This window comes from Mangifera indica, chromosome 16, assembly GCF_011075055.1.
Source record: "Mangifera indica cultivar Alphonso chromosome 16, CATAS_Mindica_2.1, whole genome shotgun sequence".
In the NCBI taxonomy this organism is placed as follows: Eukaryota; Viridiplantae; Streptophyta; class Magnoliopsida; order Sapindales; family Anacardiaceae; genus Mangifera; species Mangifera indica.
The window spans coordinates 9,482,258-9,509,341 of record NC_058152.1 but is presented as its reverse complement, the minus strand read 5'-3'; the positions used below and the strand labels follow the sequence as shown (position 1 = coordinate 9,509,341).

At 32.3% G+C, this 27,084-nt stretch overlaps 2 protein-coding genes across 2 annotated transcripts; both read right to left on the bottom strand.

The window, feature by feature from the left end:
- Positions 1-265: 265 nt before the first annotated feature.
- LOC123199298 lies at positions 266-4,412 on the bottom strand. The gene is made up of 8 exons (XM_044614221.1): positions 4,342-4,412; positions 4,083-4,162; positions 3,369-3,854; positions 3,127-3,276; positions 2,507-2,608; positions 2,232-2,279; positions 1,532-1,968; positions 266-1,102 (listed from the first exon to the last, which is right to left on the bottom strand). The coding sequence occupies exons 2-8, from the start codon at positions 4,126-4,128 to the stop codon at positions 479-481; spliced, it is 1,893 nt and encodes a 630-aa protein (XP_044470156.1). The 5' UTR covers positions 4,129-4,162; positions 4,342-4,412; the 3' UTR covers positions 266-478.
- A 19,413-nt stretch (positions 4,413-23,825) lies between these two features.
- Positions 23,826-26,438, bottom strand: LOC123199299 (F-box protein At2g02240-like). The gene is made up of 3 exons (XM_044614223.1): positions 26,104-26,438; positions 24,496-24,614; positions 23,826-24,391 (listed from the first exon to the last, which is right to left on the bottom strand). Exons 1-3 carry the CDS (start codon positions 26,377-26,379, stop codon positions 24,004-24,006), a joined length of 783 nt encoding a protein of 260 aa, XP_044470158.1. The 5' UTR covers positions 26,380-26,438; the 3' UTR covers positions 23,826-24,003.
- Between the last annotated feature and the right edge of the window lie 646 nt (positions 26,439-27,084).

Below are 27,084 nucleotides of genomic sequence, written 5' to 3'. Positions count from 1 at the left end.
ATCTGTGAGCTCCTTAAACTATTAATATGCGTTTTAAGTTGTAAAACCTAAAAACAAAACTACAATAAATTGTATATTTAAAATTGAATATTTTAACAGTGAGCTTGACTATTTGGATGAAGAAATCATTGCATTGAAAGCTTCCTCTTGAACACTATAGCTAAGAAGCTTTTATTTGGATCATATAAAAATGTTTTTTATTAGTGAAATTTTGTAATTAATTAAGATAAGAGTTACTAAAATTAATAAACTAAGATAAAATTTTCTACTGAAATAAACTATTTATAAGCAAATTAAAAAATGTTCAAGTAATTAATCATCACAATTATGTATAATGTTTCCTTCACACAACATACAAGAAAAAGCAATGAGATACCAATCAGAAAATGGAATGCCTACATTTCTCACATACTTAAATAAAGCAAGCCATGACAGTCTGAACTAATTGAGATTAAAGTTTTATAGAGTTATAAAGTATCTACTCCATTCCAATCAACCACCATTTCTTCGGCTTCTTAAAGATGCCAGGTCCATAAGTTGAGAAAAAAATCTCAACCAGAAGAGGGAATTGCAGGAGAGCAAAAATGGTGACAGGAATACTAGCAAGCAAGATAATTGGAAAGGACACCCACCATACTCGATCTCGAAGCATAATCACAAGAGTTGTTCCGAAAGTTATCATCATTGTCGCTATAGAGAAGAAGAGAGAAGAGAGACCGATGATCAATTTAGTCGGCAAGTACTTGAGGAAATCTTCTTCACGATATCGCGAAGTGAGGATTCCCAAGAACATAAGCAACGTAGTGCAGGAAGAGAACAATGACATGGCATCGGCGACGATGAAAACCATGAAGGAATTGCGGTTTATATAGAGAGGAATGCCACTGTATTCATTATAACCACCAGGGACAGTGAATGCCACTGAAAACATAATGGTGGCGATAAGTGCAGCCACCACTGTGCATGAATTAGCCGTCTCCTTCATCCATTTCTCTCCTTCTTCTACTAATTTCCTGTGCTGCTCAGTAAATAAAGCTCGAGGCGTTCTGTGTTGCATATTAATCATTTCCTTATATTTAGGTTGCACAATGCTCTCCACCTCCTGCCCATGAACATAGATAAACGTGTTAGAGAATTTGGTTTAATAAAATTGGATGATTGAATAATTCAATAACAATTTACATATAATTTATTAAACCTTTGATGAAATCTGATAGTCTACTATATATTAGCTAGTTCATTTTCCGAATTTTATATGGTATAAATTGACTTATTAAAAGCTATTTTCAGAAGTAGAAGAGACAATTTTAGTAGCATTATAAATTTATAATGCATGATGTTTTAGGTATTCTTATAATTTAAAATTTTATTCAATATTTTATAATCTATAAGATGATCTTGCGAATTAGGATCGCATGATTTTATTCAATTAATGTAAATTAAAGGCTTACAAGAAGTGCATTATCATTAGGCACATTTATCATTTTGATTGAGGGTCTAGAGTTTAGGGTTGAAAGAATTTTCTTCTTACCTTGAACCATTGTAGTTCTCTTTGCATTTGCAGAGCTGCACCTGAGACCCGATCGAGCTGAGAAGATGGAGCTAAATATGCAGCTTGATGCAAAATGTTGTTGTGGTTTTTGTCCCAAGAGGTTGCCACGGAGCTCTTCTTTGCACCAATGGTGTAAATAAGGCTGAAAATTTTTTCTTGGCGTTGCAAAGTTGCATATAAAAATATATGGCGATTGAGTTCATCATAGCACCATATAATATCAGGGTAATGCTTCATAATCTCTACGATGAACTCAACAATTCCATGCTTAACAGCTTTGAATATCACCTTCTTTATTCCAACTTTCTCAAATTGTGACTCTCCCTCATATGATAGTTCTTCACAAATACAGCTAAGGAGCTCTTGAGCTTGAACATGAGTCAACTTTAACTCATATAGGGACATGATAGCTGGAACTATAAAATAAACAACCAAGCTCAAGACACAAGGAAAAACTAGCTACCATTATAGTAAGAGCAGTGTTATCTGCACACACTTTTAAGTACACAATTTCGTACATAGATGATGTATCATTACTTGATTGGGAGTTATTTTATCTTTAATTTAAAATCACCAAATTATATAATAATATATTATTTGTATTCTCAATTGTGTATTTAAAAATGTATACACATAATTTTATTGTTAATTAATTAAAGCAATGATGATATTTTCTTACCAAATATTTTCAAGCTTTTCCACACCATATCCCGAAAGTGATACAATGCTGCATATTTGTGCAGATGAAACCATTAAATTAGAGGTTGTACTTTATTTGCCTATCTCAAGAAATACTATGTATACAAATAAACATTACAAACTATTTATACAACTTAATATAATTATATACAATTAGGTAATTTTAAAGTTAAAAAAAAAAAAACAATTATATTATCTAATAACAAGTTATCACTTTAGTTTTAACAGAATCATATTATCTCATATTAAACATACCTCGTGTGATCACATTCTTGTGCTCAGCTGGGCACTCATGATGCGGCCTTTCAATGTCTTCGCGGTTGTTGTTTGAGACATGAAGAGGAGGAATATAAATACCTTCAGGAAAGAATTAACGTCTAAATCATCAGTCATCATGAACAGTTAAACGCTAGCTTTTCTCTAACATATATATAGAGAGACAGAGAGAGAGGAAAGTAAACAGTTCAGTTTGGTGTAGTTTGAAAGTTTTTTCAAATAAAACTGAAAAAATTGTTTACAAAATTTTTAAACTAAAGCATTTTAAATTTTAAATCAAATTAAAAAAATACAATTTAGTTCGATTTAAATTATGATTTAAACATATTAATATCATTAACTTTTAAATATATATTATTTAATAAAATCAATTAAATTATAGTTTTCTAAAATATAAAATATATAAAGAAAATTATATATATAAAAAATAACAAAATAAATATAAAAAAATAAGTTGTATAACTAATTTCTATTTTACAAACTAAATCATAATTTTAAACAGTTTAGTTTGATTTGATTTTATGGTTTAAACCGAATTATGTACCCTTAAATATATGATTAATTTATAGGCTTTTTCTTTAAAATCATAAGTTACCTACATGGATAAATCCATTTTTGCCATAGTGTAAGCTGACTTCCACTTGGAAATGCAGAAGGTTTTTGAGCCAACATATCAATGGCCGTGTCGCCGTCGTTATCTTGCTCAAAAGCCAGTTGCCGGTAGCGTTGCAACAGATCCAGAGCAATATCTAAACAATATCAAATTATGACAAAATTAGTTCACAGAAAAGATATATATATATATATATAAATATTTTTTTTTTGCAAGAAATTCTTTTACCGTAGAGGTCGTCAACAATGCATGTTGTGAGAAGCATAACACCGTTCTTGCTCTTGTCCGGGTTGAGCTCCTCCATGGGAGTTTCATAGTAAAGATATCGAACCATGTCTCGATGGCCATAGAGAGACGCCACAACCACTGGTATGTAGCCGTGCTTGTTCGGAATGCGAAGCAATTCCGAGCTCTTCTTCACTAAATACTCAGCAATCTTTGTGATTCCACCGGTGGCTGCAAAATTAAGGGCTGTGGCACCATTCTTGTTATTGATTCCCAAGTCTTCTGCGCTGATCCTTTTCACTAGCTCTTCAACAATCTTTACTCGGCCTGCTAGCACCGCAATGTGAAGAGCTGTGTCACCGTCCGCTGAAAGGCTGGCGGTTAGCGCAGTTGGATTGGCATCAAGGTAATTCACTGTAGTTTCAAAATCGCCAGCATCCACAGCCCTGTATAGACGCAGATTTTGGGTGTATTCGGGGTTCTTTCCATCTGCCAAAAATAAAAATGAAAAATTTTAAAAAGGATAATAATTTTTTTCAATTCTTATACAAGAAATTTGATCGAAATTTCCTGGGCTAGTACATCATGGAAAAACGAATACTAGCCATTATTTTTTAAAAAGAGAATTTCCATTTAAATCAAATTGTCTTCACTGAGATTTTTCCTTAATTTATAAAAAAAAAAAAAAAAAAACCTTTGATAATGAGAATAAATTACCTTTGTTCATGCCTGCGATTTCCCTGGAAGCAGATGCCTCAGGCATTTTAGTTTAATTTCACAGCAGCAGCCTAATATATCTGCATTAATAATTGTGCAGGAGAGAAAAAAAGCAAGATGATTTATCAGTTTAACTTTTATTTATATATAGACACAGATTTTTTTTTTTTTAAAATTATTGAATTGATCTACACTAAATATATAAGATATGAAAACATATATTAAAATAAAGTACTGTAAACTATAACTTTTGACTTACATTCTCCAAAATTGTGGTTGCAATTTATATTGAAGTGAAACAAAATTGCTGTTATAAGAGCTTGATTTGTGGGGCTGTATCTTCTTATATATATGCATGTGAAAAGAGAAAATTCCAAGTTCTAGAAATCATAAAAAGGAAAATAAATAGTAATCTTTATCCAATCTTTCTTGTGAAATTACTATAAGGTGCTTTACTTTGTGGTCATTGGTAAGTGTTAATGAAGAAAGATTACCGTGGTATTGATGTAAATGATAAATTGCGTTAGAATAAAACCAAAGAAAGATTTGAAAAGAAAGACATATACACAAACAAATCTTACTATCTTATTTATATGAAATGAATTGACAACATACAATTAAATGTTGTGATTGTTTATTTAATCTCTCATTTTAAAATTATCTATAGATAAATTAATAAAATTTATTTGTATATAAAATATTACTTTAAAGTAAAGTACTATATATGTGCACAATTTTAAGCACACATAATTATATGGCCTAAAAAAAGATTGGTTTTGGAGGTTTACTCAGAAATTTTAATAAAATAGTGAAAAGTTAAAAGAGTGTGCGTATATTATCTCTTTATTTTTCTTTCTTGTCTCTTCTTTATCATGACATTGGCATCTCACTTTAAATTTAAACATCTCTAATGAAATTACATTCTCTTCTGATCTTCTTCTGTATATATTTTTGTTAAATTGGACAGAAAGAGGTAGAGAGATTCAAAAAAACACTATTTTTCTTTTGGGCCAAAGAGCTATTTTCCACCTAAGTTTTGTTGTGTTCTCAAAATTATACCCATAGAGTTTGAAAACCCAAAATTCTAAAGTCAAAGGACTTAAAATTTTTTATTAGAAGCATAGGTAAAATTGTTATTTTATTAATAATATTAAAAAAATATAAAATTTATTATTCTCCTAGTTTTAAAAACTAACAACTTGACCCTTGCCTAAAGTTTTTAACTTTGAAAAGTCACATTCCCCCCCCTTCCCAAACCTAGGGCTCTTTTCTTCACCCCTCCGACCATCATCTCTAATGTCAACGATCTCTCCTCTTCACTCTAACCTGTTGACCAATGTATGGAAAGAGATCTAGAGACATCGATGGTTGGAGATTTCTTCTCTGACAAAGAGATTTGTCTCTTCATTAAGATGAAGAGATTCAAATCTCTAGTCATTGGTGTCTCCAAATCTCTTCCTGTGCATTGGCTAATGGTTTAGGATGGAGAGAAGAGATCGTCGGTGTTGGAGATGGTGGCCAGAACGGTGAAGAAAAAAACCCAAAGTTTGGGGAGAAGAAGGGAAATGCAACTTTTTAAAGTTAAAAAACTTTAAGCAAGGGTGAAACTTTGGGTTTTTTAAACCCCATGGGTGTGAATTTGAAGATGCATCAAAACTTAGGTGAAAATAAGTCCTTTGGCCTTTTTTTCACATAAATTATTATAAAGATGACTAACCCATTTTCAGTTGACTTAAATTAAGGTAAATATTTCTTAATTATATAAAGTGTATTGAAGAATAAAGCATAAGTCATGGACATGTGATAATTAAGCATAAATCTTTAATAATTAAGCACCACGTTAATTCAATAAAGATGTTTTTGTTTTTATTTATTGATTAGTCTTATATTCTCTGCACTTTTATGTACCTGGAGTGTGATTTTAACAGCTACAAAATGAGCAGCATAAATTCAATTAAAGTAGAAGGACATGGGCCATGGTATATCTTTAACCTTTAATTTTATTGTGGTCCATATGATCTGACTTATTTAATACTTCAATAACAGTAATTGGCATCTTCACTATCTTTCCGATATATACACTTAGCTGGTTCACATTGCTAAATGGATGTTCACACTGAGCTCCGGAAACCATTCATTTCTCATCAACAAAACTTCTTCTCCCCCTCCTCTTTTATTATTCAGTCATCCATAAACATTTTTCAGCTTCACAACCCATCACAATCTATGTAGTCTCTTCCAAGTAGGGCTGGATTCGAGCCGAGCCGAGCTCGGCTCGCAGCCAGCTCGGTCTATTTATGGCCGGCTCAAGCTCGATTCGAGCCGAACTCAGCTCGACTCGTTTTCGGCTCGGCTCATTTTTCATATCAAAACGACATCGTTTTGTGTATATATATAGATCAAAACAATGTCGTTTTGTATAAAAAATTTTTAAAAAAATCTACCGAGCCAGTTCGAACTCGACTCGAGCTCGATTGAGCCGAGCAAAGCCCGGCTCGTTTCGGGCTCGAACCGAGCCGAGCCAAGGTTGAGCTCGAGCTGGCTCGGCTCGAGTCCAACCCTACTTCCAAGATGATCAATAAAGCCATTATTGATTTTATGAAGAACGTTAAATTATTCGGAAGGTGTATCCAAAGGCCTACACCAATTTGTTTATACTTAATTATGAAATCTTAATGGGATATGATGTAAATTGATATTATCAAAATTAGGCAAAACAATTTATCACAATAATATCTAATATTGTAATTCAAGAAATCCAAAATATAGACTCATATAGAGATGCAAAATATTCTCCTAATCTTAATACGCATCAAATTAATGTGAAACGTTAATTATCTACAAACATTGTTCTTGATTTTTACTAATCCCAAATTGGCCCTAATTCAATTCCCAAGAAATTAAAATTATAATTATCATAGATTAAATAAGTTTAGACTTAACTGATTTTATTGATGATTTGGTATAAGATTTTGACGTGATTATTAAAGAACTAAGGCTTGGTTTTTTTCCCTTTCTCCGGTACTTTTTTTGTGTAAAACTAATGGTGAAAATAAAATAATGCATCTGGGTAGAAACAAGACTAGTTTTACATAGTTATTAGAAAAACATCATTCATACCCCTATCAAAGTGGATTATACTATGTTAATCCTTTTAGAGTGATTAATAACACTTTATCTCATAATTTATTATTAAACTAATATTTTCTGTTAATTACACAAGAATCACATTAATGAAAATATTCTTATATTCTTATATTCTTACATTCTTCCACTTTATCCATAATGACATTAAACAATTTATGGTTTAATAATAAAATATAATTCGCGAAATAAGGCTAAAGTTTTTCTTAAATCAATCAACATTAATCAATATTAAACGAAAACTCATAAGAAATTTTCAACGGCTTTGCAATACTATCGACAGCCTCAAGCCCTAAAATAAAATTCTACAACCATAATCCTTGAACCATGGCCTCAACACATGCCACAAACTCATCCTCCATAATGGAAGTAGTAATAACAGATTACTTCATACTTTTCCATGAAATCACTTCACCTGCTAATAAAAATAAATATCCAAAAGTGGATTTTCTGATATCCACACATCCACAAATTTGAATCTAAATAACTTGTGACCTTGATATCATCAGATCTCTTGTAAGTGAGCATATAATCTTTTCTTCCTTACAAGTATTTCAATACTTTCTTTGTAGTTTTTCAATGGTCTATCTCTAGATTACTTTGATACGTACCCATCATCCCCACAATAAAATTGATGTTTGGTCTAGTACAAGTTTAAACCTACATTGGGCTCCCTATAACCAATGCATAAGGAATTCATTCCATTTGAGTTCATTCCAATTCATTTTTTGGGCATTGCATAAGATTGAATTTATCCTCTTTCTAAATTAAAGCAACACTAGTCGAACATTTTTTCCATTTGAAATCTCTTTAGAATTTTGTCAATGCATTCTTTCTAAGATAGTTCCAACAATCCTTATTATGAAATAACCTTGAGAAAAATATTCTATATTGAAAAGTGAATTTACATCAATACTTATATGCATTTCTAAATCCTAGTTTTACTAAGATTCAATCTCCTTAATTATCACTAACTATATCCTTAATTATCTCTAATTATATCCTTCCTAATTTAGAGATACAATTCATATACAACTCAACACTCCCCCTCAAGCCGGAGCATACAAATCATATGCACCAAGCTTGTTACAAATGAATTCAATATGAGGACTCCTAAGAGACTTAGTAAGGATATCTGCAAGCTGATCATTAGAGTTGACATGGTTGGTAGTTATACACCCTGATAAAATCTTTTCTCGAATGAAATGGCAATCTATTTCTATATGTTTCGTTCTCTCATGGAATACTAGATTAAAAGCAATATGAAGTGCTGTCTGGTTATCACACAATAGCTTCATTTGTGATATATCTGCAAATTTTAACTCTTGAACCAATTGTTTCAACCATACAAGCTCACAACTAGCCAATGCCATAACGCGATATTCTGCCTCTGCACTTGATCTAGCCACAACATCTTGCTTTTTACTTTTCCATAAAACCAAGTTGCCACCAACAAGAATACAATATCCAGAAGTCGAGCGCCTATCAGACGGAGATCCTGCCCAATCAGCATCAGAATATCCAACAATCTGAGTATGACCTTTATCTTCATAGAGTAATCCTTTTCCTGGTGCTTTCTTAATGTATCTCAGGATCCGAATAGCTGCATCCCAATGAGAATCGCATGGAGACTGAAGAAATTGACTGACAACACTAACTAAAAAAGAGATATCCGGTCTTGTGATAGTCAAATAGTTGAGTTTACCTACTAACCTCCGATATTTCCCAGGGTCTATAAGTGGCTCCCCCTGTCCTGGTACAAGTCTAATATTAGGGTCCATAGGAGAATCAATAGGTTTACAATCCAACATCCCAGTCTCCTCCAAAATATCCAAAACATACTTCCTCTGAGAGATAATAATACCTGTCTTAGACTGAGCAACTTCTATCCCAAGAAAGTATTTAAGTGTTCCCAAGTCTTTGGTCTGGAAATGATTAAATAGATGCTATTTTAATTGATCGATACCCTCCTGATCATCACCAGTGATAACAATATCGTCGACATAAACAACCAGATAAATGCACTTTCCTCGCGACGTGTGTCTGTAAAATACAGAATGATCCGACCCACATCGAGTCATACCAAATTCTTGAATAACTGTACTAAAGCGTCCAAACCAGGCACGTGGAGATTGTTTTAGGCCATATAGTGAGCATCGAAGTTTACAAACCAAATCAGACTCCCCTTGAGCAACAAAACCAGGCGGTTGCTCCATATATATCTCTTCCTGAAGCTCACCATGAAGAAAGGCATTTTTGATGTCTAACTGAAACAAGGGCCAATGACGAATGGCAGCCATAGATAAGAATAATCGAACAGAGGACATCTTAGCCACTGGAGAAAATGTGTCACCATAATCCAAACCATAGACCTGAGTATAACCTTTAGCAACCAACCGGGCCTTGAGACGATCAATAGTACCATTAGGACCAGTCTTGACTGTGTAAACCCAACGGCAGCCGATAGTGGAATGACCCGGAGGTAATTTCACCAATTCCTAAGTACCATTATGATGTAACGCAGTCATTTCATCCACCATTGCTTGCCTCCAACCTGGATTAGAAAGAGCCTCACGAATAGATTTAGAAACTGAAATGGAGGATAAAGAGGACACAAAGGCATAATATGGTGAGGATAAACGGTGATAACTAAGAAAAGTATAAATAGGATGAGGGTTACGAGAGGATCTTACACCTTTACGGATAGCAATAGAAAATTGGTCATCAGGATGTAGGACCTCAGTCGGGCTAGATGCGGCAACAGGAAGTGAGTCAACAGGAGTCGTTGGAGCAATAGAAGTGATATCAGTACATGCAGGAGAGTCAATAATTTGGGAAACAGGTGCTAAATCTTGTGTGAGGGTAGACTGTGGGATGACTGTAGGATGAACATCGAAAGTAGGAATAAAAGTAGGTAATGGAGGACTCTCAGTGACAGGAGATTGGGTTTTAGATGAAGAGAAGTAAGGAAAGGACTCAAAGAAAGTAACACTACTAGATATAAAGTAACGACGTGTCGTAGGAGAGTAACATTTATAACCTTTTTGGAGACGAGAGTAACCAAGAAATATACATTTGAGAGACCGAGCAGATAGTTTATCAAGACCTGGGGAAAGGTTATGAACAAAACATGTGCAACCAAAGACACGTGGAGGGATAGTGTATAAAGGGCCAGTAGGGAAGAGAATTGAATATGGAATCTGATTTTGCAATACTGAGGAGGGCATCCGATTAATGAGATAGCAAGCAGTGAGAACTGCATCAGCCCAAAAATGTAAAAGAGCATGTGAATGTAATAATAATGTACGAGCTGTTTCGATAAGGTGTCTATTTTTGCGCTCAACAACCCCATTTTGTTGTGGGGTGTAAGCACAAGAAGACTGGTGAAGAATCCCTTGAGAAGACATGAAATTTGTGAAAGAAGTGGAAAAATATTCACTCGCATTATCACTACGTAAAGTGTGTATAGAAGAATTAAATTGTGTTTTAACTTCGGCACAAAATGTTTGAAAATGAGAAAATAACTCAGATCGACTTTTCATTAAAAATATCCACGTGCAACGCGAATAATCATCAATGAATGTCACAAAATATTGAAAATTTAAAGTAGACTTAACTCGACAAGGACCCCACACATCGGAGTGAACTAACTCAAAAGGAGACGAAGCTCGATTATTGACACGCCTTGGGAAGGAATTACGAGACTGCTTCCCAAGTTGACAAGACTCACACTCAAGAGATGATAAACTAGATAAATGAGGGACCATCTTTTGAAGCTTGGAGAAACTAGGATGCCCCAAACGATTATGAAGAAGAGTTGGAGACTCAATAGCAGTACAAATAACGGAAGAAGGAAGGGATAAGTGATAAAGACCTTGTGACTCACATCCTGTGCCAATCGTCTTGCCCGAACTTCGATCCTGTATAACAAAGGCATCATTAGTAAATGTAATGGAACAATTCAAGGCTCGTGTTAATTTACTAACTGAAATGAGATTAAATGGGCAATTAGGAAGATAAAGAACAGAATCTAAAGAGAGATTTGGTAATGGATTAACATGTCCTACGGCTTTAACTATAGATTTTGTGCCATCCGCTAGTGTGACAGAAGACAAAGATTTGGAATGATTAAAATACGAAAATAAACTAGAGTTACCAGAAATATGATCTGAGGCACCTGAATCTAGGACCCAAGGTCCTAGAGTGGAGGATTGTGATAGGCAAGAGATCGAATTACCAAACTGGGCAAAGGAAGCAACAGAGGATTGAGATGACTGTTTCGTCGCCTGGTACTGAAGGTATTCTTCATAATTAGCTCCAGTGAGAGCAACTGACTGAGGAACTGATTGAGACTATCTTGCTGAAATCTCTAATTTTGAAGATCCTTCACTTGCCATTAATAAAAGAAAAATAGCAAATTCAACACTGTTACTGTTCTGACAAACGACGACGACGACGGCGACGGACAGTGAAGAGACTAGGAGGTGATTACTCGTCGAAATCTTTCGAGTTTAACAGTGTCGGTAGTGTAGTTAACGTGCGCCGGGAAAGCAGATCGGAGATGACGATCCGCGATAGAAACAATCGTAGCGTGACAACGATTCCGATAACCGATGACGATAAAGTCACCACAGACTGACTCACCGGCGTCTTTTGAGAGGACTGGAAGACGCGGTGTCGATGCACTCTCGTCAGAGAAACAGATCAGAGATCACAGCCTGAGCGCGAACGGTCAGCGTGTGCGCGTTATTCTGACGTCGGATGGTGGCAGAGTTTCCACGGATGGAATCGCCGGTGTCGTCTGAGTCTGATTGAGAGGGCGGTGTCGATTCACGGTTGTCAAAACAGGAGATCGGCAATGGAGATATCGAGGAGACAAGCCGCGCGTGTGGGCGTATGCGGCGTCGAACGGTAATGGGACTTTGACGAGTTTGACGGCGAGACTATTCCGATCCCTCCAGTGTGAGCACAATCACCAGAAGATGATGAAACCACGGTGATCGGAGAAACAGCTGGAAAGGGGGTTTTATTCACTGGAAAGGATGCCAGAAAAATTTCAAATTTTTATTCTAGGCTCTGATACCATATGAAATAACCTTGAGAAAAATATTCTATATTGAAAAGTGAATTTACATCAATACTTATATGCATTTCTAAATCCTAGTTTTACTAAGATTCAATCTCCTTAATTATCACTAACTATATCCTTAATTATCTCTAATTATATCCTTCCTAATTTAGAGATACAATTCATATACAACTCAACACTTATAACTATCGCAAAATATTTATACTCCTATCACATCGGATGTCTTACCCATATCTTTCATTTCAAAATTATTAGAGAGAAATCTTTTAATTTCGTACATCATACCAAGATCATTGGTGGCCAATAAAATATCGTCAACATACATAATAAGAAACATAAATTTGCTCCCGTTGACCTTCTCATAAACACACTGATCAACGGTGTTAAGGTAATGGCATTATTAAAACTTGAGGCATCATTGTTTGGAAGCTTGTTTAAGTCCGTATATTGACTTCTTAAGTTTACACACCATATGTTCTTTTCCTTCAACTATGATATGTTCAGGTTATTCCATATATACCTATTCTTCTAAGTTCCTAGTAAGAAAAGTAGTTTTCAAATTCATCAGGTATAACTCTAAATCATAATGAGCCATCATTGTCATGATAATTCTAAATGAATCCTTTTTAGAAACCAAATAAGATGTTTCTTTGTAGTCGATGTCATCTTTTTGAGTAAATCCTTTGGCTATAGGCCTAGCCTTATACCTTTTAGTATTACCTTTCGAATCTTGTTTGGTTTTGAAAATCCAATTACATCCAACATTTTTACAACCTTCAAGTAATAATACAAGGTCCTAGACTTCATTAAAGGACACTGAATTTAATTCTTCTTTCATGACTTCTAACCATTTTTTAGAATTGGCACTTTCCATCGACTGTGAAAATGAAATTGGGTCTTGATCAATTCCTAAATCATAATTAAATTCTTATAGATAAACTACATATTCATTCGAAATGGCTGATCTTTTTATTTTTTGAGATCTTGATGCCATTTCTTGTTGTTGAAATATTAGAGATTCATTGACAATAACTTTATTAAGAAGTGGTGGTTATTTTTTTATTGTTTGTTCTTATATGTCGCTTAAATGTTTTACAACCAAGTAGAAGTTGTAGGTAAAAGAGATTGAACCTTAACTTGGATTTCTACTTTACATGGTTCCACACTTCCACTAATCTTACAATTTTCAATGAATCTAACATTCCCAATATATATTATTCTTATACTATGGTTAGGATAGCAAAATCCATACCCTTTTAATTTTTCTAGATAACCAATAAAAAAACCATTGGTTGTTCTTGAATCTAGTTTCTTTTTATGTATATCATAAATCTTTATTTCCACTAGGCAGCTCTAAACATATAGGTGTTGTAAACTAGACTTCCTTCCAATCCATAGTTCAAAAAGGGTTTTTGAAACAACCTTACTAGGAACCTTGTTTGATAAATATGCAATAGTCTTTAGTGCGTATATCCACAATGATAAGAGTAAAGATGAATTACTTGTTATACTCTTAACCATATCCATCTTTTTGTAACATCATTTTGTTGCAACGTACTAAACATTGTGTATTGAGTACATATGTCATGCTTTTCAAGGAACTTAGCAAATGGACCAAGGTTTTGTCTTGATTCATCATATCTTCTATAATGTTCATCACTTCTATCAGATCTAATAATTTTCACTTTTCTGTCAAGTTGCCTCTCAATCTTAGTTATAAATGCCTTTAAGGTATTTCCTAATTGAGATTTTTCATGCAGTAAATAGATATAGCCATAACGTGAAAAATCATTTATAAAAGTGATAAAAAAATTTCCTTTCCTAAAGATATATTATTAAAAGGTCTACATATGTCGGTGTGAATTATTTCCACAAATAAACCAAAAGCAAGAAGAACAAAGCCCTAGACTAAGCACATCTTATATTTCTATCTTAACATAGGCTAGATAGAGTATAAGATGGCCAAACTTTACAAAAGCATTAAAATAACCTGCTAAAGAATAATTGAAACTTGTACAATTGCAACACATAAACACCTATTTAGCACCAACTCAAGTGTTGGGCTTTTAGGTCCCTTCCTATATAAGGAAACCCAAATTTTTTTAATGAAAAAACCTAACCCATTATATTCATAAATTAGGTCAAAATAAGGGTTCAATATATACATATAAATAACATACTAAAATCAGAAAAAAGAGGAGAATAGGAGGAAGACGTTGTCTTGGGTTTTTAGTGTGCGTTTACGGTAGATTTTTGTTCTCTTAATTTCACCATTGGATCACTTTGATTTTTGTACTGCTAGTAGAAGACTTATTGTTCTTTATTCTAAATGGTGGAGATCACAGTTTGATTTTCAAATAAGTAGTTATCTATGTTAAAACATGATTGGTTGTCAGATGCAATTCTTTTTAGACGACTCTTGGAAAAATATCTCTTACTCCTTCGTCTACCATTGAATTGCTCTTATATTTTGATAGTATTTTAGTTATATTTGGTCTTACATTTTTTATAGTGGATATCTATTTTTATGCCTATAATGTGAGATATATGCTTTTGAGTTTGTTGTGATACTTTTTTATTTTTCTATTGTTGTGTTATCTTTTTGCTTTGTTACTTTGGAGAGTTGTGTACTCATTCGTAAGCCAAAAAAAGTGTACTATTTTTTGATATAGTGGATTGGTAGGCAAGGTCTAATGGTTTTACTCTTTACATTGAAGAAGTTTCTACGTTAAATTGTGATATTCTTTTCTACTATATTTACTTTTGATTGTTTGGTGTGATAGAATCATATTTTGGTTGATTGTTTGCTATCATATAGTTCAATCAAGTAGGGGAGAGTTCGATTTTGGTTGTGTTAGTACAAGAGATGTTTACTTGGAAACTAGCATTGGGACACGGTTGATATTTAGGGATATGTAATATGTACTTGAGATCTATTTGAATTTGATTTCTACTAGTAAGCTTGATGATGAAGGTTATTGCAACACTTTTAGTGAGGGTTAATGAAAGCTCAACAAAGGTTCTCTTATTATGGTTAGTGGTAAGAAATCTTTTAGTTTGTACTTAATGCAAACTTTTATTGCTAAAGGCATAGTGAATGTGACAGAAGATGAAAATTTGTCAAGATTACGACATCGGAGGCTTAGTCATATAAGTGAAAAAAGGCTTGACTGTTTGGCAAAGAAGAATCTACTACCCAGAGTGAAAAGTCTAAGGTTGGATAAGTGTGCATATTGTTTGGTTAGGAAACAAAGAAAGGTCTTATTCAAGAGTCATCCACCTTATAGGAAATTTGATTTGTCAAGTTGGTATATTTAGATGTTTCTGGTCTATTGAAGGAAAAGTCATATGTTGGTGCATTGTATTTTGTCACCCTCATTGATGATTGTTCAAGAAAGGTATAAGTTTATGTTTGATGTGTTCGAGAAAGATAAAAACCCGGGTACTTGATGTGTTTAAGTAGTTTCAAGCGTCAGCACAGAAACAAACAAGAAAAAAACTAAAATACATTCGATTTAATAATGACGATGAATATATGGGTCCATTTGATGAGTATTATCAATCATAGGGTATTAGACATCAAAAGATACCTCTTAAGACTCCTCAGTTAAATGGCATGACAGAAAGGATGGTCAAAACACTTATTAAGAGGGTCAAATGTTTGCTTTCAGAGGCAAAATTACCATGGTCTTTTTGGGGTGAAGCTTTGAATACATTTACACATGTGATTAATTTATCTTTTACTACTTCTTTAAAAGGTGATGTCCTTACCAGAGTTTGGTTTAACAAGAATGTTTCTTATGATCACTTCCGTGTTTTTTATTGTAAAACATTTGTGCATATTCTAAAAGATAAAAGGTCAAAGCTAGATGCCAAGACTCGCTATTGCATCTTTCTTGGTTATAGTCAAGATGAGTTTAAGTACCAATTATATGATCTAGTTGAAAAAAAGCTCATTAAAGAAAAAAGATGTGATATTTATTGAGGATCAAATTGTCAAAAACATTTAGAAGGTAGATAATATAGTTCCTTAAGACAATGACAAACTAGTTAATGTGTGATCTGACTACCTCAACATCTTCACCTAGTTCGGTTAATGATGGCATTGAGCATGGTATATATGATGATGCTCATGCAAATAATGTATGCTTCTATAGGTGATATTGATGATTTGCCATAGACACCTATAGTTCCTCTAGGCTATTCATTTCAAGGGTCAACTAGACAAAGGATACCATCTATGAGATATTCTTTTAATAAGTATATGCTTCTTACTAATAAGGGAGAACTAAAGTGTTATGAAAAGGCAATAAAGAGTGACCAGAAATAGTATTGGATTGATGCTTTGAATGATGAGATGAAATCCCTATATGACACCAATACATTTGAGTTAGTAAAGCTTTTTCAAGATAAAAGAGCTTTGAAGAACCAATGGGTTTATAGGTTGAAGTAAGATACAAATACTTCAGTTCCACGGTACAAAGGTAGATTGGTTTTCAAAGGCTTTAGTCAAAAGAAATCTTTTCTCCAGTTATGAAAATGTCTTTCATTAGAGTTGTTTTGAGTTTAGCTTTTAGTCTTAATTTAGAGATTGAACAGATGGATGTGAAAACTGTTTTTCTTCATGGTGATTTAGAAGAAGAAATTTACATGGAGTAGTTTGAAGGTTTTTAGGCACTAGGAAAAGAGAATTATGTCTATAAGTTGAAAAAGAGTATGTATGACTTAACATAGGCACTAAGACAGTCGTACAAGAAGTTTGATTTTGTTATAGAGGAGCAAGGCTTTGTAAAGAGTATTTGCGATCATTATGTTTTTGTGTAAAAGTTCTCTGATGATGATTTTATCATATTGTTGCTATATATTGATGACATGATAATTGTTAATCATAGCACTTCTCGTGTTGATTGGTTGAAGCGTGAGTTAAGTAAGTCTTTTGCCATGAAGGATTTAGGGCGAATAAAACAAATTCTTAGCATGCTTCAAAAATTCAACATGGACAAGTCAAAGTCAGTAAGCATTGCTTTTGCTACTTATTTTAAGTTGAGTAATAGTAAGAATCCTTCCACAAAGAAAGAAAAAGAATATGTTCAAAAAGTTCCTTATGCTTTAGCAGTTGGTAGTCTGATGTATGCGATAGTTTGCACATGTCCAGATATAGCTCATGTTGTTGGTATAGTTGGTTGATTCCTCTCCAATCTTGGTAAGAAACATTAGAATGCAATGAAATGGCTTATAAGATATCTCCAAGACACTTGTGATTTGAAGCTTTGCTTTGGAAGTAAGAAGCCAATTCTTGTTGGGTATACAGATTCATATATGATAGGTTTATTAATTCTAGGAAGTCCACTTTTGGTTATTTGATTACTTCTCATAGGTGGAACCGTATCTTGACTATTGTGATTACATAAAGGTGTTGTATTGTCTACTATTGAGTCAAAATTTATTGTTATAACTGAAGCATATAAAGAGATGTTATGGATGCAAGGATTCCTGCAAGAGCTTGGTTTCATGCAGAAGAGATATATGTTGCTTTGTGATAGTCAAAACGCTATTCATCTTAGTAAGAATTCAACTTTTTATGTGAGGTCAAAACAGATTGATGTGAGGTATCATTGGATACATAATGTCCTTAATGACAAGTTGATTGAAGTTTAGAAGATTCACATTGATGATAATGGTTCCAATATGATAACAAAGTCATTACCAAGAAGGAAGTTTAAGACTTGTCACGTGATCATCAAATTGGCGTCTTTCTCCATATGGTTAAGAAAGGAAGAATTGTTAAGCTTTTAGGTTCCTTCTTATGTGGAGAAACCCAAATTTTTTTAATGAAAAAGTTTGACCCACCATATTTATAAATTAGGTCAAAATAAAGGTTCAACATATACACATAAATAACACACTAAATTCAAAAAAGAAGAGAAGATAGAAGAGGAGAAAAACAACATCTTTGATTTTCAGTGCATATCTATGGAAGATTTTTGTTTTCTCTTAATTTCACCGTTAGATCACTCTAATTTTTAGACTGTTGGTAGAAGACTCATTGTTCTTCATTTTGAATAGTAGAGATTGCAGTTTGATTGTCAAGTAAGCAGTTATCTATGTTCAAACATGATTGGTTGTCTGTTGTAATTATGTTAGTTTAATTGTTTTCTTCCCAACACTAAGGAGACTAAAATTAACACAATAATAACCCTTGAACCAACACATAGCATACCAAAGATTCAAGATAAAGAGCAAGAGCTAGCCTAGAATGGATGTTAAATTAAGACTTTGTAAGGAAGGCCAACCAACTGAGCAAGCATTCTACTAAAGGATCTTTTTGGACAAAGGCAACATCTATGACAACCATCTCTCTATTTAAATCAAGAGAAGGAAGAAGAACAAGGGAAAAGAGGAAACACTTAGGCCGAAACTATTTAAAGATAGGCCAAAAGACTTATTCCCACCTAAGGTTTAGTTTATTGACAAATTCATACCCATTGACGTTGGAAAATCCAAATACCCACCAGTCAACTATTACTATAAAAAAAAATATGTTAGTTATAAGGACATAAATGTTATTTAACCAATAATACTAAAATAAAATAAGAATTTATGCCTTTTCCTAGCCTAGTTTTGAATTCATGCAATTCAACCCCAATTTAGTTTTGAAAATTTACTTTTCCCCACGTTAAAGCTTTATTTTTTTACTCATTACAATTGCTCCTTTTATCTTTAAAAAAATTAAGATTACACCCTATAACTGTTTTCTCTCTTTTTGATGATCGTTCTTCTTGACAATTCACTCTGATGTTGTAATCTCTATTTTGTCGACACTTTTCCCTCCCTAATGTTGTTGTAAGACTTCAACATGGGCGTTGGGGGGGGCGGTAGTGATGACATTGAAAGTGTTAAATTTGGTCTAAAATCTACTGTTTGAGGTGAAGTAAAAGGCGATGGTACTAGCACTACATTTGGAGATGAATTTGGTTGTCTTGAAGGTTCGCTTGCTATGGCTATAAGTGTTGTAACGAAATCCTTTGGCTTTTCAGTTTCAGTGTAATGCACTTTTGTTTCTTCAACATTAGCAGCCAAATCTTTATCCAATTGTACATCTTCCATAATTTCATGAACAAATATTGTTGTTTTGAGTTGAAGTCCTAGAATCCTAAACTCTGTGGAAAGACAAGTGTTTGACATCAAAAGGGTTTAATTAATTTCCCAACTACCTGAACTTTAAAAGAGAAGAAAAAAGGTGAAGTACAAAATGAACTCGAAAACTCTCTACTCTTCCTCATATTCGAAAGAACCGAGGTCAGTGTGGCTAAAGAACCACAAAAAGAGCCACCATCGTAGTCTGAACAAGTCTCCAAGATTTTCACTAATAGGCCACCTGGAGGAGTTGAATCTTTCTTCTCCAAATGTTCATCTATCACATTGAACTTCTCTATGGAATAATCCATATCAAAGAATCTAGTATTCCAGTACACTTTTGATTGTAAAAAAAAAAAAAAATTTGGCAATTTCAATTAAGAAAATTGAAAAGGTAATTTATACTTGCTATCTAAATGTATGAAGTTGTGGGTTCTTTCTTTTCGATAGCCATCCTTTTCAACAATTTACTCCAATGATATGGGGGTGTAATTGTAATTTTTTAAAAGATAAAGGAGGCGGTTGTAGTGAGTAAAAACATGAAACTCTAGTTGAGAGAAAAGTAAGTTTTTAAAACTAAATTAGAGGAAATTGTATGTTTTCAAAATTAAGTTAGAAAAGGGAATAAAATTTTATTTTATTTTTAATATAACTAATTAAATGATATTTATACCCTTATAAATAAAGACAAAAAAATATTTGAATTTTTTAAAGTTAGGGGCATGATTTTGTCAATGGGCTAAACCTTGGGTGAAAATAAGTCTTTTGGCCTTCAAAGATACAATTAGAAAACTTCCATATTCAAGCCATCTCTCTAATCTCCACCGTGGCTCTTATTTTGGTTAGTTCTAGGGTCTTTCTCTATTCATCTCCATAATTGTTGTCAAAATTTTATCTTCCCTTAGGTTCCCTTTTCCAAAGCATCTAGAATTTGGTTCATGTCAAACCACAATTTTATTGTTTTTTGAGATTAATAAACTATTTATAATCATTACACTAGATAAGTTAAAAACTTAATCATAATTAAGTTATGGATCATAACTAAGACTCAAGTAACCAATTTGTATATATGCTATGTTGACAAATATGAAATACATCGTGTATATATATATATATATATAAAGCGTAACATCAACTTTGGTTTGTAGAAGTAGCCATTGATATGTTTGTATGGTACATAATTATATAATCTGTCATTTTTAGTTATGAGCTCAATTCCTTCAATATGAAGGCCTTGCTTAATACTTAATTTGTCCAAATCTAAGTGACTACAAATCAAACATTAATTATAGTTTGAGTTTAATAAAATCAAGTAATTTAATAATTTAATTTTAATTTATTGATAAACTTAAATAATTAGTAAAAATAAATATAATATACTTAACAGATTTGAATAGACAGTTTAGTGTAGGTTTTTAAATTATTGGACCTTTCATAGAAGGGTTTAATAATTTCTTATAAATTGGTTAAATCCTCTTTTTGAAACCCTATTGATGTCACTTCAATTTTTTCATTTAGAGCCATTATAAGAGAGGTTTTAAGAGTCAAAGACTTGTCATTACATACATTTGATTTTCAGGTGCATAATTTCATAGTGATGAACATAAGGAATTATTGAAACATGGAGAGAAATGGATGAAGAACACTGCTTCGTCATGCACGGCTGTGGCAACTCTAATCGCTGCAAACATGTTCACATCAGCTGTCACAGTTCCTGGTGAGAACGATCAGCTAAAAGGAGTCCCAATCCTTTTGAATTGTGACACATTCTTGATCTTCACTGTTTCAAATGCGTTATTGTTGCTTTCATCTTCTACAGCTGTGTTGGTGTTCTTAGAACTCCTCACTACTGCTCGCTATACAGAAAATGATTTTTACAATAATCCTTGCTTAGGAAACTTACAGTCGGACAGTGGTGGCATGTTACACCTTTAAAACCGATTACTTTGGGTTAGAATTTGGGTTTTTGTTATGTCATCAACCGGGGCGGAACCAGCCCCATTAAGGGTAGGCCTTAAAGCTAAAATTTCTTTAATAAAATTGGGTCAGGTCCACCCTTAGTTAAATCTCATTCTTTCAGCTTATTTCATTAGCCCGTTTCTTTCTAAATTTCTCAGGAATACTGTAAACTTGTCCAAAACCCGAAGTACTCGTCATCCTAAAAAACCATGTATCAAATATGCACTGCATAGTTGTCCACTACTTCTAAAATTCCAAAGTTTGGCTTACCAACAGCCAGCCAAGCCAACGTTTTCTAATAAAAATTGGCCAGGCTCACCATATTCCAATCTCGTTCCTGTAGCTTATTTGGTAAACCCGTTTCTTTCCATTCTATTTTTTTTAACTGTAGATGATGATACACACTTAGATGAAATCCTTTAACTCTAGAATTTTACTGTAAATTTTAGTTTTTTGGTATACGTAATTTAGCTAGTTATATGATTAAAATGCTTTGACGTATTAAAAGTTTGATCTTTATATGTCATTCACAAATTTTAAACTCATACTTTATTGGACACTTCTCACGTTTATCATTCAAGTTGTTCTTTAGGATTATGTACAATTCTTTTGATTGATATTTTGATTATGAACAATAATATGTGTACTAATTTTAAGTACATATATGTGTATACATTTATATATATTATCATATGATTAAGTATTATTTTTTTATTAATTTAAAATTATCTAATCATATAATGATATATACCTATTTATGTATTCAAAATATATACGTATAGTTTTATTGTAAAATTAAACATAAGTTTAATAAATAGTAAAATTTATATGTAGTATAACTAAACTTTTGTTAAGTGCTTGGCAAATAATGACGGATCCGCAAAGGCCCCCCCGCCCGGCCCAACCGCCCCCAGGCAAAATGTTGGTTCCGCCAGTGGTCATCAATTCCAATTCCTTTTTATGCTTTCTCCCAATTTTCTATTTGAACTATGAATTCGAGTTAAATAAAATCATAAATTTGAATTATGAATTTAAATTAAACTTGAATCAAACCAAATCGAATCATTTTTCATTTGAGCTAAATGACTTTTAATTTTGACTCTGTCGACTTAAGCTAGCCATTTTTCATTTGAGTCAAATTTGAGCAAAGAGGTTTTGCTTGGTTCATATCCACCCTTATGAAACCACAAATTTCCAGACATTTTTTTACCAATTTAAAAAAAAATTAATTGTTAATTTTGTTATAAAATTGTTAAAAACATTTTAAAAAAAAGTGCAATGCTATGTGCATATATTTTTAATACATAATTTAAATACACAAATAATGTGTCTGATTGGATGTTACTTTTATTTTTAATTCAAAATTATTCAATCGCGTGATAATACATTATTTATATACTTAAATTATATATAAAAAATATTTACGTATAATTTTATTTTAAAAAAATAAGTCTAAATAAAACTTTACTCCTAAACTTTTATTAAATAATTTTGTACACAAATTTATATTAACTTCAACTATAAATAATAAAAAATTTACAAATATAAATAAGAGTACCAACAATATATAATTATATATTTAAGATAAATTATAATTTTTGAAAATATTAAGAGTGTTAATAAATTTTAAGGGGTTTTGAAAATTTAAGAAAATGTTTAAGGGTATTTTTAAAATTTTAATATGTCTCTTAATAATTTCAAAAAAGAAATTTATACTTACAAATAACTAAATAAAATGTAACAAATTAGCGCACTAAATAAGATATTCACTCACACACACACACACACACATATATATATATATGAGTGAATATGATAATTTTTAAAATAAGATATGAAAATTTATTATTTGTCTATATTAAACTTTAAAAAATAACATTTATATTTCTATAATATCATTTATGGGTTAGTCTGATAATAGTGCTACTATAATATATTAAACCTTACAAACAAAATAATAGTTAATTATATCTCTTTTATAATATTTTAGAAAATAACATAAATATCCTTCTATTACTAAAATTAATAACTAAACCTTTATAATTTGATGAGAAAATAACTTTTTTAAATTTAAAAAGTGAAAATATGTTATTTTATTAAACTGGGTTGGAAAAAAGTCATTCAATAAAACTAAGTATACTTTAAATTATATTAAATTAGATATAACAATAATATATCACTATATAATTAAATCATATAATAACATATTATTATTGATATCTAATTTATTTTAAACGCACATAACAACTCCCATTGTCATTTAGTCAATTTGTTGCTTTGAGTTGGGGGCAGGATATTATTATTATTATATTTTGAAAACAAAAAAACTTTATTTAAGTGACCTTAAATTCAATGATCAACCTTTCAATTAGTGTATTATATATATTAAAAGTTTAATGTTATGGATTTTAATCTAGACAACAAATGACCAATTTATTTATATGCTATGTTGCCAAACACACGAAATACATCAGTTTCATATATACATATAAAGCATAACAACATCAACTTTGGTATGTAGAAGTAGCCATTCTTGCCTATGGTAAGACATGAATTCTCAAGATACATATGTCTACATGGTACATAATTATATTATCTACCATTTTTAGGCCTGAGCTCAATTCCTTCAATATGAAGGCCTCGCTTCACCCTTAGTCTATCAAAATCAAAGAGACTACAAATCAAAGTTCCATCATCACCATTTTCATTGAAGAACTCACCCATCTCAATTTCCATCCAATCATCTCCTCTTCTTATTGATAGTAGAGGATCTAAAAGCACATTCCTCCTCTCCCCATTATCCATTCCTTCTATATAAACACCTGATTCCACAGGTCTTGTTCCAAAACTGTGTGCATATTCACGTAGCTTAAACACAAGATAAACAACATAGGTGGTTTTGGGGGACAAAATTTTGGTGTCTATCTTTCCCTTCACATCAAACCACCACACACATTTGAGGTAAGCCACTTCACTAAACCTGCAAATTCGTTTTACATATTTATTAATTAAGCATCTTAAAGAACAGACAATATCTACATCATAAGAAAGAAAGTTACAAGAATATTATACAACATAACAAACCTAGACTCTGGTACAGACCGCCAACTCCAGTAAAGAGTATCATTTCCCCATGCAATGTTCAGCCCTCTTGCCCCAACCATGAAACATTTTTTTCCGCTCTTCTTTTCTATTGCAAAGCTCTGTGTCAGTGAATCACATTCATGTTAGGCCTGAAAGAATTAGGTATTGGATGGTAAACTGAATGAATATTATTGAAAAACTATTACATAATTTATAATATTATAGTGAAATCTGGAAAAAAAAATCTAATCTTACAAAATGGAAAAAATAATATACACTAAATCAAAATAACATCAAATCAAAATCGGATCCAATCATAATTTGACCGAAAGAGAAAGTAAATATTGTTTAACACTTCCTCGCAATTGCAGCGGTAGCTCTCTAAGTTGTAATTAAAGACACAAGGAAAGAAAACGCTCACAAGACAATCTCTTGGTAAAGATATCAACAAGTTGAGAACTGGTAGAGACATATCGGAATCGAATGGCTCCATGTGAAACTAACTCATGGATGAAGTGCAAATCAAAGTTAATATAGACTGTTACTACAACAATTAGAGAAGGATTTATCCTGTCTGTTTGTCCTTAATCACAAAACCAGATGGGTCAAAAAAACAAACAAAATTAGTATCAGAGGTGAATTTATAAATAGAAAACAATTTTTTATGTAACAATGGGACACACAACACATCAGATAAGATAATTGGACAATGAGTAAATTTAGATAGACACACAGACCCCTGATGAAAAATCAATACTGAATAACCATTTCCAACAATTATAGAAGAAATACTAGTATGAGGTTTAACTGAGGACAAGACGGAAGCATTGGGTGTTATGTAATGTGTAGCTCCAAAATCTAGAACTCAACTGGAGTCAAATGGATCACACACGAACATAGCAACAAAAGGAGTGGTCACTAAATCTGTTATGTAGGCAAAATTTATGCGTTGTACATAAACACAAGCAAAGTGTCCTTATTTATCACAAATCTAACAAGAACCTTAAGGAAGAACACTAGTAGGATTAAGGAGCAAAAGAGGTTGATATGTGGGTTGTCAACGAGGAGTAGATGGACCACCACTACTACCATCACACCCATTTTTATGTTTACCTTGAAAGTTGCACTTATAGAAAGGTTTGGATGAGCATGAGCTTGAAGATTGTGAAAAGGACTGAGCAGCAGCCATAATAAGGTACTCTAAACTTGAGGATAAATTGTAGTTTGCCAAAAATAATAATTTAAATTGAAGGGTACAGACTCAGGATGTTAACAGCTCTAATAGTATGAAAAAATTATGAATTAGATGGTAAACTGAATGAATATTATTGGTGACTTATTATATAATTTATAGTGTTATAGTGTAATCTAAGAAGGAAATTTAATCTGACAAATCAAAATAATAATATAAACTAAATCAAAATAATATCAAATCAAATCAAACAGAATCAGATTCAATCACAATACAATAGAAAGGGAAAGTAAATATTATTTAACAAGGCCCAGTTTGTCTACCCATTTTTCATTTAAATCGAATAGAGATATGTTGATTTCGATCCTATTTCCGTAAGTCAACATTTACTATTTCTTAATAATTAATCAACATACCATAGTACCATTGTTGATGATGATGGGGTTATGCCAGAGACGACGATAAAGATCCTTCTTGGACAAGTTACTTGTCAGCAACGACGGCGAGGCCGAACCAGAAATGATCTCTCGGTAATCAGACGGCAAGAAATTCTCCCACACGGCATCTGAATCTGCAGCTGATTTGAACGCACGGGAAACCACTGAGGAGTTGCATGCATCTGGAGCACAAGTAAGGGAGATGATTTTGGATATGCAATCTTCTGGCAGAACAACACTTATCTCCGTTTTCATTCTCTTTCTCACTCTCCAAACACCACAAAGCTGAGACTTTTTAAAAAGGGAAATTAATTTTTTTTTTTTTTTTACCATATATACATTTATACCACTTATTCTAAAACTTAAACAAAAATACTATAATAGTATTACATTTTTTTAAAATATCTCTATTGATATAACTCATACAGAAAGAGAGAATATCATCTATCTTTTTTTCCTCAGCCTTCTAGTGAGGAAAAAATCACTATAGCATGAAAAAAAATCTTAAACAAAGAAGAGAAGACGTGATTGAATAATAAAATTTGTATATTATATGTTTTCTTTATGAACAATTAAAAATCAAATAATGTATGATAGATTCATGTTCATAATTTTATGTAAAATTTAATTTTATTGTAATTTCATGTTGTTAGATTGTTTAATGTTATTATTTCATGTTGTTTTAAAGTTGTTATAATATTGTATTAATGATTATAAAATACACAATTTCAAATCTAAAAAATTTTCAGACAAAGAACGGGTTAACATCGTCAACCTCTTGGCGTTAACGCCAACCCTTGGCGGCAACACCACCAACCCCCCTTCTAGATTTTTTTTCTTTTTTTTTTTTGAGTTCTCTTCCATGCAATACGGCCATACATATAAGTTAAAATATTGCAAATGACTTGATTTTACTTCTAAATTTTCTTTCAGCAGTGGGACTCATATAAGTTAAAATAT